The 19329-nt window shown below is 39.7% G+C and overlaps 1 protein-coding gene across 1 annotated transcript in view; it reads right to left on the bottom strand.

Moving 5' to 3' along the window:
- Positions 1–14689, bottom strand: part of LOC133537080 (ubiquitin carboxyl-terminal hydrolase 16-like) — a 49260-nt gene extending 34571 nt beyond the window's left edge. Inside the window, exons 1-4 of the mRNA XM_061877935.1 lie at positions 14525–14689; positions 14273–14457; positions 5017–5120; positions 4692–4804 (exon numbers count right to left, since the gene is read on the bottom strand). Of these exons, the coding sequence (XP_061733919.1) occupies positions 4692–4804; positions 5017–5120; positions 14273–14457; positions 14525–14585 (463 nt within the window). The 5' untranslated portion in view covers positions 14586–14689. The remainder of the gene's footprint in view (positions 1–4691; positions 4805–5016; positions 5121–14272; positions 14458–14524) is intronic.
- Positions 14690–19329: the final 4640 nt, after the last annotated feature.

Here is a 19329-nt window from a genome sequence, read left to right as displayed (position 1 = left end):
ATTGGACTTTTGTGCTTGTCACAGATTGTCCAAAACCAATGGTGTTCAAACACAAGGGTGTCCATATGTGCACTTGGCACCAGGACACCGTGTATATTGGCGGTGTATATTGTAGCGTCCCGGAAGAGTTAGTGCTGCAAGGGGTTCTGGATATTTGTTCTGTTGTGTATATGTTGTGTTACGTTGCGGATGTTCTCCCGAAATGCGTTTGTCATTCTTGTTTGGTGTGGGTTCACAGTGTGGCGCATATTGTTACAGTGTTAAAGTTGTTTATACGGCCACTTTCAGTGTGACCTGTATGGCTGTTGATCTAGTGTGCCTTGCGTACTTGTGTGTGTGTGTAAAAGCCGCATATATTATGTGAATGGGCCGGAACGCTGTATGTAAGGAAGAAAAGCGGACATGACGACAGGTTGTAGAGGACGCCAAAGGCAGTGCCTTTAAGGCACGCCCCCAATATTGTTGTCCGGGTGGAATATGGGAGAAATTCGGGAGAATGGTTGCATCGGGAGATTTTCGGGAGGGGCACTGAAATTCGAGAGTCTCCCGGGAAAATCGGGAGAGTCGGTAAGTATGCCTTTTGTGTGAATGAGTGTGAATGAGTGTGAATGGGGGAGGGTTTTTTTTTTGGGTTGGTGCACTAATTGTAAATGATTCTTGTGGGTTTTTTATGTTAATTTAATAATCTATGAAAACAATTTAAAAAAAGAGCGCTCGTGACATTTTATGTAACTGTTAATATATCAAACTACAACGCTGTCTGCTGATTTGAACACCTACAAACCCTGTTTTCATACAGTATGAGTTGGGAAATTGTGTTAAATGTAAATAAAAAACGAAATAAAATGATTTTCAAATCATTTTCAACCCATATTCAGTTGAATATGCTACAAAGACAACATATTTGATGTTCAAACTGATAAACTTTTTTTTGTTGTTGCAAATAATCATTACTTTAGAATTTGATGCCAGCAACACGTGAAAAAGAAGTTGGGATAGGTGGCAATAAATACTGATTAAGTTGAGGAATGCTCATCAAACACTTGTATGGAACATCCCACAGGTGTTGCGGCTAATTGGGAACAGTTGGGTGTCATGATTGGGTATAAAAGCAGCTTCCATGAAATGCTAAGTAATTCACAAACAAGGATGGGGTGAGGGTCACTACTTTGTAAGCAAATTGTCGAACAGTTTTAGAACAACATATCTCAATGAGCTATTGCAAGGAATTCAGGGATTTTACCATGTACGCTCCGTAAAATCATCAGAAGGTTCAGAGACTCAGGAGAAATCACTGCACATAAGCCATGATATTACGGATCGTTGACCCCTCAGGCGGTACTGCATCAAAAACCGACATCAGTGTGTAAAGGATATCACCACACAGGCTCAGGAACACTTCAGAAAACCACTGTCAGTAACAACAGTTGGTCGCTACATCTGTAAGTGCAAGTTAAAACTCTACTATGCAAAGCCAAACCCATTTATGAACCATATCCTGAAACGCCACCGGCTTGGCTGGGCCCGAGCTCACCTAAGATGGACTGATGCAAAGTGGAAAAGTGTTCTGTGGTGTGATGAGTCCACATTTCAAATTATATTTGGAAACAGAGGACGTGGTGTCCTCCAGAACAAAGAGGAAAATAACCATTCCGATTGTTATAGGCGCAAAGTTCAAAAGCCAGCATCTGTGATGGTATGGGGGTGTATTAATGCCCAAGGCATGGGTCACTTACACATCTGTGAAGGCACCATTAATGCTGAAAGGTCCATACAGGTTTTGGAGCAACATATGTTGTCATCCAAGCAACGTTATCATGGACGCCCCTGCTTATTTCAGCAAGACAAGTGTTACAACAGCGTGGCTTTGTAAAAAAAGAGTGCGAGTACTATTCTGGCCTGCCCGCAGTGCAGACCTGTCTCCTGTCGAAATGTGTGGCACATTGTGAAGCGTAAAATACAACAGCGGAGACCCCAGACTGTTGAACGACTGACACTCTACATAAAACAATAAGGGGAAAGAATTCCATTTTCAAAGCTTCAACAATTAGTTTCCTCAGTTCCCAAACGTTTATTGAGTCTTGCTAAAAGAAAAGATGATGTAACACAGTGGTGAATATGTCCTTTCCCAACTACTTTGGCACGTGTTGCAGCCATGAAATTCTAAGTTAATTATTATTTGCAAAAAAAAAATAAAGTTTATGAGTTTGAACATCAAATATCTTGTCTTTGTAGTGCATTCAACTGAATATGGGTTGAAAAGGATTTGCAAATCATTGTATTCCGTTTATATTTACATCTAACACAATTTCTCAACTCAAATGGAAACAGGGTTTGTAGATTATCTTTACATTTGCTAGCTTACAGTACGTTGTACAAAAAGCTTGTGAAATATACTTTTAAAGAGGCTTCACTGTGATGTAGTTAAAATTAGAGATGTCCAATAACATCGGGCTGCCGATATTTTCGGCCGCTATCGGAAATTATCGGTATCGGTTTGGAAATTATCGGTATCGATTTCAAAAAGTAAAATGTATGACTTTTTAAAACGCCGCTGTACGTAGTGTTACACGAACGTAGGGAGAAGTACAGAGCGCAAATAAACTTTAAAGGCGCTGCCTTGGTGTGCCCGTCCAATCACATAATACCTACGGCTTTTCACACACACAAGTGAATGCACCGCCTACCTGGTCAACAGCAATACAGGTCACACAGGGGGTGGCCGTACAAACAACTTTAACACTGTTACAAATATGCGCCACACTGTGAACCCACACCAAACATGAATGACAAACACATTTCGGGAGAACATCCGCACCGCAACACAACATAAACACAACAGAACAAATACCCAGAATCCCTTGCAGCACTAACTCTTCCGGGACGCTACAATATACACCCCCGCTCCCCCCCACACACCCACCCCCCCAACCCTGCCCACTTCAGCCTCCTCATGCTGTCTCAGGGAGAGCATGTCCCAAATTCCAAGCTGTTGTTTTGAGTCATGTTAATAAAAATAATGCACTTTGTGACTTCAATAATCAATATGGCAGTGCGATGTTGGCCTTTTTTTTCCATAACTTGAGTTTGATTTATTTTGGAGAACCTTGTTACATTGTTTAATGCATCCAGCGGGGCATCACAACAAAATTAGGCACAATAATGTGTTGATTCCACGACTGTATATATCGGTATCAGTTGATATCGGAATCGTTAATTAAGAGTTGAACAATATCGGAATATTGGCTAAAAAGCCGTTATCGGACATTTCTAGTTCAAATATACCAAACCACAATATTGTCTGCTATTTTGAAAACATTGTTTATTTTTACATTCCGATCATTTTAGAATCTTAAATTTCACAAAAATATACTTTTGAAGACCATGCATTGACGCATTTGCTTTAATACACAAACTTTTGGATTTACAAACCCCATTCAAGAACCAGTTCATTGTTAAAGGGGAAGATTATCACAATTTCGGAAGGGTTAAAACCAATAAAAATCAGTTCCCAGTGGCTTATTTTATTTTTCGAAGTTTTTTTCAAAAATTTTACCCATCCCGGAATATCCCTAAAAAAAGCTTTAAAGTGCCTGATTTTCGATATCTGTGAAGCCACCGTCCATTTCCCTGTGACGTCATTCAGTGATGCCAATACAAACAAATGGTGGATAGCACAGCAAGATATAGCGACATTAGCTCGGATCCAGACTCGGATTTACGCATGTATTGAAATGGATGGTTGGAGTATGGAGGCAGATAGCAAAAACGAAATTGAAGAAGAAACTGAAGCTATTGAGCGAATAGCTATTGATGCTATTCGGCCATGTCTGCCTTAGCATCGCCGATAAAATGTGCAGACCAAACGATCAGAAGTTTCGCATCTTGTGACACTAGATCAACTTAAATAAGTCAATAACATCAACAAAACTCACCTTTGTGATTTAGTTGACTTTATCGTTGGAAATGCATCTGCAGGTTATCCATACATCTCTGTGCCATGTCTCCCTTAGCACCGCCGGTAAAATGTGCAGACACTCCGGCACATTCAATGGGGGTCTGGCGGCAGATTTCTTTGACTTTATCGTTGGAAATGCATCTGCTTTGAGTGTCGCAGGATATCCACACAATCTTGCCATCTCTGTAGTAGCATAGCTTTCGTCGGTAAAGTGTGCGGAACAAACGACTGACCATTTCCTTGGCTTTCCCCGCACCCTCGTATTTTGAACCAATTTCGTCCAAGTTCTTGCCACTTTCGCATCTTTGGGCCAGTGGTGCCACTTGAATCCCTCCCTGTTAGTGTTGTTACACCCTCCAACAACACACCGACGAGGCATGATGTCTCCAAGGTTCCAGAAAATAGTCGAAAAAAACGGAAAATAACAGAGCTGAGACGCGGAGTTTGTAATGTGTTTGAGAAAATGGCGGCTTTATTATCTAAGTGACGTCACGTTCTGAGGTCATCGCGCCGAGAGCGATAAATAGAAAGGCGTTTAATTCGCAAAAATTCACCCATTTAGAGTTCGAAAATCAGTTAAAAAAATATATGGTCTTTTTTCTGCAACATCAAGGTATATATTGACGCTTACATAGGTCTGCTGATAATGTTCCCCTTTAAATTGAGTTTTCCCTGTACTTGCATTTTTTTTTTGGTATGAAAAGATGTAAATTATTTTGTAATTACACCATACCTTTCTGTGCGTTCTCTCTGGGCTCCGAGTGAGATTTCTTTTTGATGCTGGTGACCAGCTGAGCCAGCTGACTGGTCCTGGAGTACTGGACCTCTTCGTCGCACTCGTAGCACCTGACGGGACGGCAAGATTAGATTAGATTAGATAGTACTTTATTTATTCCGTCAGGAGAGTTCCTTCAGGAAAATTAAAATTTTCAGCACAATCCCATTCAAGTTTAGACAAACATTACAGGGAGACAGAACAGCGCGGGTTTAAAAGGACCACGACAGGAGTTTGTAAATAATAAAGTACTATCTATCTATCTTGTGGTTCAGCGACTCACCAAACACTCCAGCTGTCCAGGCTGATGACCAGGCAGTGGGGGTCCGAGCGAGGGGTTTCATAATGCTTGATGGCGTGTTGGTTCTCAGAGCTCCGCCCACAACCCTTCGAGAAAAGAACACCGTGTCTCAAACACACACTGAGGCGCCGTTCACCAAAAAGATATGAAATTGTCTGCGAGGTCAAATAAATTATTGGATTATTCCGCTATTTCTACTCGCTTAAATTGACCAAAAAGCGTGTAAAATATACTTTTAAAGAGCCTCCAATGACGTATTACACGCCAAAAGGGTATCTCTTTTGAATACATATCTTTAAAATTCTGATATATTTTCCATAAATGGGTTGTACTTGTATAGCGCTTTTCTACCTTCAAGGTACTCAAAGCGCTTTGACACTACTTCCACATTTACCCATTCACACACACATTCACACACTGATGGAGGGAGCTGCCATGCAAGGCGCCAACCAGCACCCATCAGGAGCAAGGGTGAAGTGTCTTGCTCAGGACACAACGGACGTGACGAGGTTGGTACTAGGTGGGAATTGAACCAGGGACGCTCGGGTTGCGCACGGCCTCTCTCCCCACTGCGCCACGCCGTCCCCATCTTATATATACCATCTTACGGTATATTTCACAAAAAGCTTGTAAAATATGCTTCTAAAGGGCGCTCATGACATAAGTTCTCACTCCAATATCTTCAATAAAAATGTTGTCTGCGCTTCTCAAAAAATTCAGAAAAAGCTTGTAAAATATACTTTTAAAGAGCGCCTGTGACATTTCACGCAATGTGACTACATCAGTGGTTCTCAATCTTTTTTTGTCATCCCCCACTTTGGACAAGGGGGAGTTTTCAAGCCCCACCTGCCCCCATCGCTAATGCCAAGCTTAACATTTTCAAATTTATTGAACATCAAATAACATCAAGTTGTATACATTCAAACTAAATAACATAAAATAACATCAAGTTAAATAATAAATAAAATAACTGTGCAGCTGTGGTACAATTTGCATCAAGTTCAATAATAAATAAAATAACTTGTATCAAGTTCAATAATAAATAAAACAAAAGTGCTATAACTTGCATCAACTTCAATAATAAATCAAATAAAAGTGTTATAACTTGCATCAAGTTCAATAATAAATCAAATAACTTGCATCAAGTTCAATAATAAATAAACTAAAAGTGCCACTTTTTCGTGTTTTGATAAAAATTTACCGCGCTCACAACATCTGTTAAAACTTCATTGAGTTCGAGGCTGAGCTGCCTTGACGCGAGTGCTTCCCGGTGAATGACGCAGTGTGTCCAATGCGCATTTGGCGCAACCCTCTTTATTGGAGCCTGCAGCCCGTTTCTTGACCCTGCCATGGTCTGTGCGCCATCAGAGCAAAAGCCCACACAGTTTTCCCATTTAAGGTTGTGTTCCTTGAGGAAACTGTCCATTATCTTTAACAGCTCATCAGCACTGGCTCTATTTTTTTATGTATTTGCAAAACAGCAAATCCTCGCACAGTGACTCGCCATTCACAACGCTGACGTATGTTGTCAGTAGCTTCGTCCACTTGTAAAGCAAAACAACATTCTTTTAATTTGTCTACGAGTTATTCCTCAAGATCACTTGCAATGTCGCATATACGTCTCGCAACTGTCGTTTGACAGTGGGACAGCTTTTAATTTTGCTGCGCTTGTCTCGTCAAGCATGACTGACACCATGTCTATTGCAGCGGGGAGAACCACCTGCTCAGCAATTGTGTGCTTTTTTGCATTGAGCAATTCTGTATGCAACTCTATATGCAGCCAATTTATCCATTTGGTGTAATTGTGGTCCACACATTAGCCTGCTACCCATCCATGCAAAAGTTTGTTCCGCTAAGCCCCGCCCCCATTGGTTACTGTTGCGTCTGTCAAACTTTCGCTCCTACCTCGAAATTTAAAGCCCACAGGAAAAATAAGTAATTTATATAAATTTATATACACAGACAGAATCACAAAGTGATTTACAGTTTGTATAGAAAATGGGGTTGTAAAAAAAAATGTTTTAAGTGAATTCCCTCCCGTTCCTCGCGCCCCACCTGTCATGTCTCTATTCCCCACCAGTGGGGTGCGCCCCACACTTTGAGAAACGCTGGACTACATCATGCAAAAATCTTGTTTGCTGGGTTAAATACATAGTTTGTTTTTTCGTATGTGTATAAAAAATGTAAAGTTAAAGTACCAATGATTGTCACACACACACACTAGGTGTATAAGATAATAATGATAATAATAATAAATAGGTGTTTTTTTTGTGTAGAATCTTATCCGTGAGAATGTTTGGACAATCACACAGATAATAATAAATTGATTTTTTTTGTGTGTGTGTGTGGATAATAATTGTGTAAATGTTTGGACATTTACACAATAATAATAATAATAATATAATAGTAATAATAATAGATGATTTTTGGTGTATAATTTTATTTGTGTAAATGCTTGGACATTCACACAATAATTATTATTATTAATATTATCATAAATAGATGTCTTTTGGTGTAGAATCTTATGTATGTGACTGTTTGGACATTCACACAATAATAATAATAATAATAATAATAATAATAATAATAATAGATGTTTTTGGTTTAGAATCTTATGTGTGAATGTTGGACAATCACACAATAATAATAATGACAATACTAAATATATGTTTTTTGGTGTAGAATCTTATTTGTGTGAATGTTTGGACATTCACACAATAATAATAAAAAAAAAAATTATGTTTTTTTTAGCGCTGGGATTAGGTGACGACTTGTCCGAAGTGTATGCCGCCTTCCACCCGATTGTAGCTGAGATAGCCACCAGTGCCCCCCGCAACCTCAAAGGGAATAAGCGGTAAAAAATGGATGGATGGATGTTTTTTTGCTGTAGATTGTTATTTGTGAGAATGCTTGGAGATACACACAATACTACTACTAATAATAATAATAATAATACATATTATATAAATAATAATGTATTTATTGTTATTATTTATATATATTTTATTATTATTATTGTCTATTGTGAGCAAACTGTGGTGCTGAATTTCCCCCAGAGATCAATAAAGTACTTTCTATTATATTCTATTCTATTCTAAATATATGTTTAGTGTAGAATCTTATACAATAATAATAAAATTAGTAATAATACAAACCTACTTTCCATATGAGTTGGGAAATTGTGTTAGATGTAAATATAAACAGAATACAATGATTTACAAATCCTTTTCAACTCATATTCAGTTGAATGCACTACAATGACAAGATATTTGATGTTCAAATTCATAAACTTTATTTTTTTTTGCAAATAATTAACTTAGAATTTCATGGCTACAACACGTGCCAAAGTAGTTGGGAAAGGGCATGTTCACCACTGTGTAACAACACCTTTTCTTTTAACAACACTCAATAAACGTTTGGGAACTGAGGAAACTAATTGTTGAAGCTTTGAAAGTGGAATTCTTTGCCATTCTTGTTTTATGTAGAGCTTCAGTCGTTCAACAGTCCGGGTCTCCGCTGTCGTATTTTACGCTTCATAATACCCCACACATTTTCGATGGGAGACAGGTCTGGACTGCAGGCGGGCCAAGAAAGTACCCGCACTCTTTTACTACAAAGCCACGCTGTTGTAACACGTGGCTTGGCATTGTCTTGCTGAAATAAGCAGGGGCGTCCATGATAACGTTGCTTGGATGACAACATATGTTGCTCCAAAATCTGTATGGACCATTCAGCATTAATGGTGCCTTCACAGATGTGTAAGTTACCCATGCCTTGGGCACTAATTCACCCCCATACCATCACAGATGCTGGCTTTTGAACTTTGCGCCTAGAACAATCCGAATGGTTATTTTCCTCTTTTGTCTGGTGGACACCACGTCCTCTGTTTCCAAATATAATTTGAAATGTGGACTCGTCAGACCAAAGAACACTTTTCCACTTTTCATCAGTCCATCTTAGGGGAGCTCGGGCACAGCCAAGCCGGTGGCGTTTCAGGGTGTTGTTGATAAATGGGTTTGGCTTTGCATGGTAGAGTTTTAACTTGCACTTACAGATGTAGCGACCAACTGTAGTTACTGACAGTGGTTTTATGAAGTGTTCCTGAGCCGATGTGGTGATATCCTTTACACACTGATTTCGGTTCTTGATGCAGTACCGCCTGCGGGATCAAATGTCTGTAATATCATCGCTTAGATGCAGTGATTTCTCCAGATTCTCTGAACCTTTTGATGATTTTACGGACCGTAGATGGTAAAATCCCTAAATTCCTTGCAATAGCTCGTTGAGAAATGTTGTTCTAAAACTGTTTGACAATTTGCTTACAAATTGGTGACCCTCACCCCATCCTTGTTTGTGAAATACTTAGCATTTCATGGAAGCCGCTTTTATACCCAATCATGGCACCCAACTGTTCCCAATTACCCTGCACACCTGTGGGACGTTCCATGGGGACGGCGTGGCGAAGTTGGTAGAGTGGCCGTGCCAGCAATCTGAGGGTTACTGGTTCAATCCCCACCTTCTACCATCCTAATCACGTCCGTTGTGTCCTTGGGCAAGACACTTCACCCTTGCTCCTGATGGGTCCTGGTGAGCGCCTTGAATGGCAGCTCCCGCCATCAGTGTGTGAATGTGTGTGTGAATGGGTAAAAGTAGAAATACTTTCAAAGCGCTTTGGGCTCCTTAAAAATGGGTAGAAAAGCGCTATACAAGTACAACCATTTACCATATAAGTGTTTGATGAGCATTCCTCAACTTTATCAGTATTTATTGCTACCTTTCCCAACTTCTTTGTCACGTGTTGCTGGCATCAAATTCTAAAGTTAATGATTATTTGCACAAAAAAAAGTTAATCAGTTTGAACATCAAATATGTTGTCTTTGTAGCATATTCAACTGAATATGGGTTGAAAATGATTTGCAAATCATTGTATTCCGGCTTCCTCCCACTTCCAAAGACATGCACTTGGGGATAGGTTGATTGGCAACACTAAAAAATTGGCCCTAGTGTGTGAATGTGAGTGTGAATGTTGTCTGTCTATCTGTGTTGGCCCTGCGATGAGGTGGCGACTTGTCCAGGGTGTACCCCGCCTTCCGCCCGATTGTAGCTGAGATAGGCGCCAGCGCCCCCCGCGACCCCAAAAGGGAATAAGCGGTAGAAAATGGATGGATGGATGTATTCCGTTTATATTTACATCTAACACAATTTCCCAACTCAAATGGAAACGGGGTTTGTAGATTATTTTTGGTGTAGAATCTTATTTGTGTGAATGTTTGGACATTTACAAAATAATAATAATAATAATAATAATAAATCGATTATTTTTGGTGTAGAATCTTATATGCGTTAATGTGTGGACAGTCACGCAACAAAAATACTACTACTACTACTAATAATAATAATAATAAATAGATGATTTTTGGTGTAGAATCCTATTTGCGTGACTGTTTGGACATTCACTCAATAATAATAATAATAATAATAACAATAGGTGGATTGGCAACACTAACTTGGCCCTAGTGTGTGAGTGTGAATGTTGTCTGTCTATCTGTGTTGGCCCTGCGATTAGGTGGCGGCTTGTCCAGGGTGTACGCCGCCTTCCGCCCGATTGTAGCTGAGATAGGCAACAGCGCCCCCCACGACCCCAAAGGGAATAAGCGGTAGAAAATGGATGGATGGATGGGATAATAACAATAATGGTAATAGTAATAATAATAATAATATATGTTTTTTTGTGAAGAATCTTATTTGTGTGAATGCTTGGACATTCACACAATAATAATAACAATAATAATAATAATCAATCAATCAATCAATCTTTACCTATGTAGCCCTAAATCACTAGTGTCTCAAAGGGCTGCACAAACCACAACACAATAATAATAATAATAATAATTGTGTAGAATCTTATTTTTGTGAATGTTTGGACATTTACACAATTATAATAATAATAATTATAATAATAAAAATGATAATAACAATAATAATAAATACATGCTTTTAGGTGTAGAATCTTATTTTTGTGCATGCTTCAACATTCACGCAATAATAATGACAAAAACAACAAAAACAACAACAACAACACTAATAATAATAATAATAATTAATAATAATAAATATATGTTTAGTGCAGAATCTTTTTTGTGTAAATGTCCAAAAATACACACAATTATATTAATAATAATAATAAATAGATCATTTTTGGTGTTGACATTTATATGTGTGACTGTTTGGACATTCACACAACAATAATAATAATAATAAAATTATGGTTTTCTCACGCTGTGGGCACACTTCATGCACATCCACACTAAAAGAGTCTCACCCTGTGGGAACACTTTATGCACGACCACACTAAAAGAGTCTCACCCTGTGGGCACAACCACACTGAAAGAGTTATATTTGGTAGGATGGATGTGCCCACATGGCACATCCATCCTACCAAATATAACTAAAAGAGTCTCACCCTGCGGGCACACTCCATACACATGAATTGATTAACGTGGACCCCGACTTAAACAAGTTGAAAAACTTATTCGGGTGTTACCATTTAGTGGTCAATTGTACGGAATATGTACTGTACTGTGCAATCTACTAGTACAAGTATCAATCAATCAATCCACACTAAAATAGTCTCACTCTGTGGGCACACTTCATGCACAACCACACTAAAAGAGTCTCACCCTGTAGGCACACTTCATGCACATCCACACTAATAGTCTCAACCCTGTGGGCACACTCCATGCACATCCACAGTAAAAGAGTCTCACCCTGTGGTCACACTTCATGCAAAACCACACTAAAAGAGTCTCACCCTGTGGGCCCACTTCATGCACATCCACACTAAAAGAGTCTCACCCTGTGGGCACATCCACACTAATAGAGTCCCACACTGTGGGCACATCCACACTAATAGTCTCACACTGTGGGCACACTACATGCACAGCCACACTAAAAGAGTCTCACCCTGTGGGCACATCCACACGAATAGTCTCACCATGTGGGCACACTCCATGCACATCCACAGTAAAAGAGTCTCACCCTGTGGTCACACTTCATGCACAACCACACTAAAAGATTCTCACCCTGTGGGCACACTTCATGCACAACCACACTAAAAGAGTCTCACCCTGAGGGCACACTTCATGCACATCCACACTACAAGAGTGTCCCCCTGTGGGCACACTTCATGCATGTCCACAGACTCCACACTAAAAAAGTCTCACCCTGTGGGCACACTTCATGCACACCCACACTACAAGAGTGTCACCCTGTGGGCACACTTCATGCATGTCCACAGACTCCACACTAAAAAAGTGTCACCCTGTGGGCACACTTCATGCACACCCACACTACAAGTGTCACCCTGTGGTCACACTTCATGCACATCCACACTAAAAGAGTCTCACCCGGTGGGCACACTTCATGCACATCCACGCTAAAAGAGTCTCACCCTGTGGGCACATCCACACTAAGAGTCCCACACTGTGGGCACATCCACACTAATAGTCTCACACTGTGGGCACACTCCATGCAGATCCACACTAAAATAGTTTCACCTTGTGGGCACATCCACACTAATAGAGTCTCACACTGTGGGCACATCCACACTAATAGTTTCACCCTGTGGGCACACTTCATGCACAACCACACTAAAAGAGACTCACCCTGTGGGCACACTTTGTGCACATCCACACTAAAAGAGACTCACCCTGTGGGCACACTTCATGCACATCCACACTAAAAGAGACTCACCCTGTGGGCACACTTCATGCACATCCACACTAAAAGACTCACCCTGTGGGCACACTTCATGCACAACCACACTAAAAGAGACTCACCCTGTGGGCACACTTCATGCACATCCACACTAAAAGAGACTCACCCTGTGGGCACACTTCATGCACATCCACACTAAAAGAGACTCACCCTGTGGGCACACTTCATGCAAATCCACACTAAAAGAGACTCACCCTGTGGGCACACTTCATGCACATCCACACTAAAAGAGACTCACCCTGTGGGCACACTTCATGCACAACCACACTAAAAGAGACTCACCCTGTGGGCACACTTCATGCACATCCACACTAAAAGAGACACACCCTGTGGGCACACTTCATGCACATCCACACTAAAAGAGACTCACCCTGTGGGCACACTTCATGCAAATCCACACTAAAAGAGACTCACCCTGTGGGCACACTTCATGCACATCCACACTAAAAGAGACTCACCCTGTGGGCACACTTCATGCACATCCACACTAAAAGAGTCTCACCCGGTGGGCACACTTCATGCACATCCACGCTAAAAGAGTCTCACCCTGTGGGCACATCCACACTAAGAGTCCCACACTGTGGGCACATCCACACTAATAGTCTCACACTGTGGGCACACTCCATGCAGATCCACACTAAAATAGTTTCACCTTGTGGGCACATCCACACTAATAGAGTCTCACACTGTGGGCACATCCACACTAATAGTTTCACCCTGTGGGCACACTTCATGCACAACCACACTAAAAGAGACTCACCCTGTGGGCACACTTTGTGCACATCCACACTAAAAGAGACTCACCCTGTGGGCACACTTCATGCACATCCACACTAAAAGAGACTCACCCTGTGGGCACACTTCATGCACATCCACACTAAAAGACTCACCCTGTGGGCACACTTCATGCACAACCACACTAAAAGAGACTCACCCTGTGGGCACACTTCATGCACATCCACACTAAAAGAGACTCACCCTGTGGGCACACTTCATGCACATCCACACTAAAAGAGACTCACCCTGTGGGCACACTTCATGCAAATCCACACTAAAAGAGACTCACCCTGTGGGCACACTTCATGCACATCCACACTAAAAGAGACTCACCCTGTGGGCACACTTCATGCACAACCACACTAAAAGAGACTCACCCTGTGGGCACACTTCATGCACATCCACACTAAAAGAGACACACCCTGTGGGCACACTTCATGCACATCCACACTAAAAGAGACTCACCCTGTGGGCACACTTCATGCAAATCCACACTAAAAGAGACTCACCCTGTGGGCACACTTCATGCACATCCACACTAAAAGAGACTCACCCTGTGGGCACACTTCATGCACATCCACACTAAAAGACACTCACCCTGTGGGCACACTTCATGCACATCCACACTAAAAGAGACTCACCCTATGGGCACACTTCATGCACATCCACACTAAAAGAGACTCACCCTGTGGGCACACTTCATGCACATCCACACTGCTACTTCTCGCTCGTCCTCAGAGTCCCTGGCAGAATCTGCGCAGCTGTTCTCCTCATCTCTGCAGTCCTGGCAGTTCGTCCAGTCGGAGGCGTCAGGGATCTTCTTCAGGATGCTTTGGTCCGTGCCTTTCCTGATGTGCCTGCAAAGTGGCCCTTGAAGGGGACACAAACGCACCATTTATCTCATGGTTGTAAGCACGAGTGTAAGGAGAAGACTCACCATTCATCTCCGAGTCATCTTTCTCTCTGGAACTCCTGTCCTTGCACCTTTTCTTGCCCATGCTGGCCTGGGTGACACAAAGCAAAGCTTTAAAAACGTTGTCTGCAATGTTTGCTTCAAGACGAACACGTTCAAAGCCACATGGGATTACGTCACGCCATCACGTGACTCACCTCCCAGGTAGATGCTCCTCCTTGTCCACACACGGACGCTGGAACACGTCACACTTTCACTTCGGCGTACTTCCGGTAGACGCCGGCTTCGAGCCGCTCGTGTTTACGTTTGCCGATTAATGATCAAAGGAATTAGGAAGATTTTGATCGGAAACGCCGGTGATTTTTTTTTGTTGCCAGCATGTAGCTCAGAAGGGGGAACAATAACCAAGTGACACTTTCCTGTTGTCCGGTGCAAGCACTTCCTGTTAGAGGTACGACGTTCGCGAACGAACCGACTGTTTGGAACGTCTGTTTTAGTGAACGATGAGAACTAATTATGCATATGCAAACTTAACAGTATTTGGATGGACTTAAAAAAAACATTTTATGTATTTTTATTATGTTTGCAAATGAAAACATTTATCCATCATTATTCTTTATTTCTGTTTATTTTTTCTTTGTTTTACTTTCATTTCAATTCACTTTCCCGGTTCATTATTCTAAAGGGGGTGTGCCCAAAACAAACTATATATTGATTTTTTTCAAGGAACTTGAAATTGACATTTCAGTAGAATTTCGTTTAAAGGCTGAATATCCAAAGCTGAATTGAACGCACATCACTGAACTGATATATATATATATATATATATATATATATATATATATATATATATATATATAGATATATATATATATATATATATATATATATATATATATATATATATATAAATATGTATATATATATATATATATATATATAAATATAAATCTATATATATATATATATATATATGTATATATAAATATATATATATATATATATATATATATACATATATATATATATATAGTCCCCTTTGGGGTATGTGTGTATATATATATATATATATATATATATATATATATATATATATATATATATATATATATATATATAGATACACACACACACACACACAAATATATATGTATATATATACATATATACATGTATATATATATATATATATATATATATATACACACACATTACTATACAAATATATACACATATATCTACAAATACATATGTGTATATATATCTGTAAATATATGTGTATATATTTGTGTATATATATATGTGTATGTATATATATATGTGTTTGTATATATGTATATTTATATATATATATATGCTCCAGTGACCCCAAGACGGACAAGCAGAAGAAAATGAATGGATTTATATATTACCAATTAGTACGCTGTTCCACATAGTATAAAGAGAAAAAAAGAGCTAAAAAAGCTAGCATGCTTACAGTACTATGTGAACATGCTAACAATAGTATGCGTACAGCTAGCAATTTATTGATTGATTGATTGATTGAAACTTGTATTAGTAGATTGCACAGTACAGTACATATTACGTACGATTCACCACTAAATGGTAACACCCGAATACATTTTTCAACTTGTTTAAGTCGGGGTCCACGTTAATCAATTCATGGCAAAATATCAAGCTATATGACACTGATGTGTATACTTGCTAATTTAGCTTAAAAATATTTAGTATGCTCATGTTTTTAAGGTACAAACCCCGTTTAAATGAGTTGGGAAAATGTGTTAGATGTAAATATAAACAGAATACAACGATTTGCAAATCCTTTTCCACTCATATTCAGTTGAATATGCTGCAAAGACAACATATTTGATGTTCAAACTGATAAACTTTTTTTTTTTTTGCAAATAATCATAAACTATAGAATTTGATGCCAGCAACACATGACAAATAAGTTGGGAAAGATGGCAATAGATACTGATAAAGTTAAGGAATACTCATCAAACACTTATTTGGAACATCCCACAGGTGTGCAGGATAATTAGGAACAAGTGGGTGCCATGATTGGGTATAAAAACAGCTTCCCAAAAAATGTTCAGTCTTTCACAAGAAAGGATGGGGCGAGGTACACCCCTTTGTCCACAACTGCGTGAGCAAATAGTCAAACAGTTTAAGAAAAACATTTCTCAAAGTGCAATTGCAAGAACTTTAGAGATTTCAACATCTACGGTCCATAATATCATCAAACAGTTCAGAGAATCTGGAGAAATCACTCCACGTAAGCGGCATGGCCAGAAACCAACATTGAATGACCGTGATCTTCGATCCCTCAGACGGCACTGTATCAAAAACTAACATCAATCTCCAAAGGATATCACCACATGGGCTCAGGAACACTTCAGAAAACCACTGTCACTAAATACAGTTTGTCGCTACATCTGTAAGTGGAAGTTAAAGCTCTACTATGCAAAGCAAAAGCCATTTATCAACAACATTCAGAAACGCCGCCTGTTTCTCTGGGCCCGAGATCATCTAAGATAGACTGATGCAAAGTAGAAAAGTGTTCTGTGGTCTGACGAGTCCACATTTCAAATTGTTTTTGGAAATATAAGCCCCTGCTTATTTCAGCAAGACAATGCCAAGCCACATTCAGCACGTGTTACAACAGCGTGGCTTCGTAAAAAAAGAGTGCGGGTACTTTCCTGGCCCGCCTGCAGTCCAGACCTGTCTCCCATCGAAAATGTGTGGCGCATTATGAAGCGTAAAATATGAGAGCGTTGAACGACTGAAGCTCTACATAAAACAAGAATGGGAAAGAATTCCACTTTCAAAGCTTCAACAATTAGTTTCCTCAGTTCCCATGCGTTTATTGAGTGTTGTTAAAAGAAAAGGTGATGTAACACAGTGGTGAACATGCCCTTTTCCTACTTTGGCACGTGTTGCAGCCATGAAATTCTAAGTTAATTATTATTTGCAAAAAAATAAAGTTTATGAGTTTGAACATCAAATATGTTGTGTTTGTAGTGCATTCAATTGAATATGGGTTGAAAAGGATTTGCAAATCATTGTATTCCGTTTTTATTAACATCTAACACAATTTTCCAACTCATATGGAAACGGGGTTTGTAAAATGGTATCTGCGTCAATACCAATATATTCCACAACTCTAAGGCATGTACCAGAAAAATGTGTTTAAAATGCTGGCCTTCTAATGTTAGTATACATTAGGTACAAAAATATGACTGAGGTGCATACAGTATATCTTCAAGATTAGCAGGAAAAAAGTTAGCATACTAACGTTAACATGCTAACAGGTATCATTTGTCAAGTAATTAAATATTTTGTGCTGAGGTGTATCTCGCAATATTTGCCAAAAATATGCAAATGTAGAATGCTAATGATTGTGTTGTGGGCCGTTAAAAAAATAGAAAGTGGCCCCCAGGCTGCGATTTGGAAACCTGTAGTTTAAGCGTTTTTTTTTTAGTATGTCCTAATTGTTATTGGCGTTGTATTTATACTTTTTAATCAATCAATGCATTTTTTTTCACTTAAGTGTATTTTATATTGTTAACATTTTTTTTTTAGGATAGGGAATATTTAGATAGATAGATAGATAGATAGTACTTTATTTATTCCGTCAGGAGAGTTCCTTCAGGAAAATTAAAATTTTCAGCACAATCCCATTCAAGATCAGACAAACATTACAGGGAGACAGAACAGGATCGCTGACGGGTCTGCCGGCTTCCAGCGCCCCTTACAAAAAAGATGACATACAGGTAAACAAGGGGGGGGGAGAAAAAAATAGAAGATTAAAATAAAATAAAAAATAAAAAATCGGTCTTAGCCTAGGCCCTGGAGTGGGGGTGCAGACTGAAGCCAAGGGAAAAAAACAACTCATAGCCATAGTACACATCCCTCTTCCTAAATGGTTACTAGATTTTTATGGTTTTAATACATAGTGATAATTTAAACTAAAGCATGAAAACTTGGCACCGTTATGAAGGTTCAAGGCCTACTGAAATGAGATTTTCTTATTTAAACGGGGATAGCAGGTCCATTCTATGTGTCATACTTGATCATTTCGCGATATTGCCATATTTTTGCTGAAAGGATTTAGTAGAGAACATCCACGATAAAGTTTGCAACTTTTGGTAGCTAACAGAAAACCCTTGCCTTTACTGGAAGTCACAGACGATGACGTCACATGTTGATGGCTCCTCACATATTCACATTGTTTTTAATGGGAGCCTCCAAGAAAAACAGCTATTCGGACCGAGAAAACGACAATTTCCCCATTAATTTGAGCGAGGATGAAAGATTTGTGTTTGAGGATATTGATAGCGACGGACTAGAAAAAAAAAAAAAAAAGTAAAAAAAAAATAAACGCGATTGCATTGGGACGGATTCAGATGTTTTTAGACACCATTACTAGGATAATTCTGGGAAATCCCTTATCTTTGTATTGTGTTGCTGGTGTTTTAGTGAGTTTAACAGTACCTGATAGTCGGAGGTGTGTGTCCACGGATGTCTTGACGCCAGTGTCTCAGGGGAGTCGACGGCAGCTTTATGGACGGCACAAGCTCAGCTGATCTCCGGTAAGAAGCGACTTTTTACCACAATTTTCTCACCGAAACCTGCTGGTTGACATTCGGTCGGGATCCATGTTCACTTGACCGCGCTCCGATCCATGGTAAAGTTTCACCTCCGGGAATTTTAAACAAGGAATCACCGTGTGTTTGTGTGGCTAAAGGCTGAAGATTCCCAACTCCATCTTTCTACTTTGACTTCTCCAATATTAATTGAACAAATCGCAAAAGATTCAGCAACACAGA

The sequence above is a fragment of the Nerophis ophidion genome, linkage group LG18 (assembly GCF_033978795.1).
Source record: "Nerophis ophidion isolate RoL-2023_Sa linkage group LG18, RoL_Noph_v1.0, whole genome shotgun sequence".
In the NCBI taxonomy this organism is placed as follows: domain Eukaryota; kingdom Metazoa; phylum Chordata; class Actinopteri; order Syngnathiformes; family Syngnathidae; genus Nerophis; species Nerophis ophidion.
Note: the sequence above shows the minus strand (reverse complement) of the source record. Positions and strands in the feature narration are given on the sequence as shown.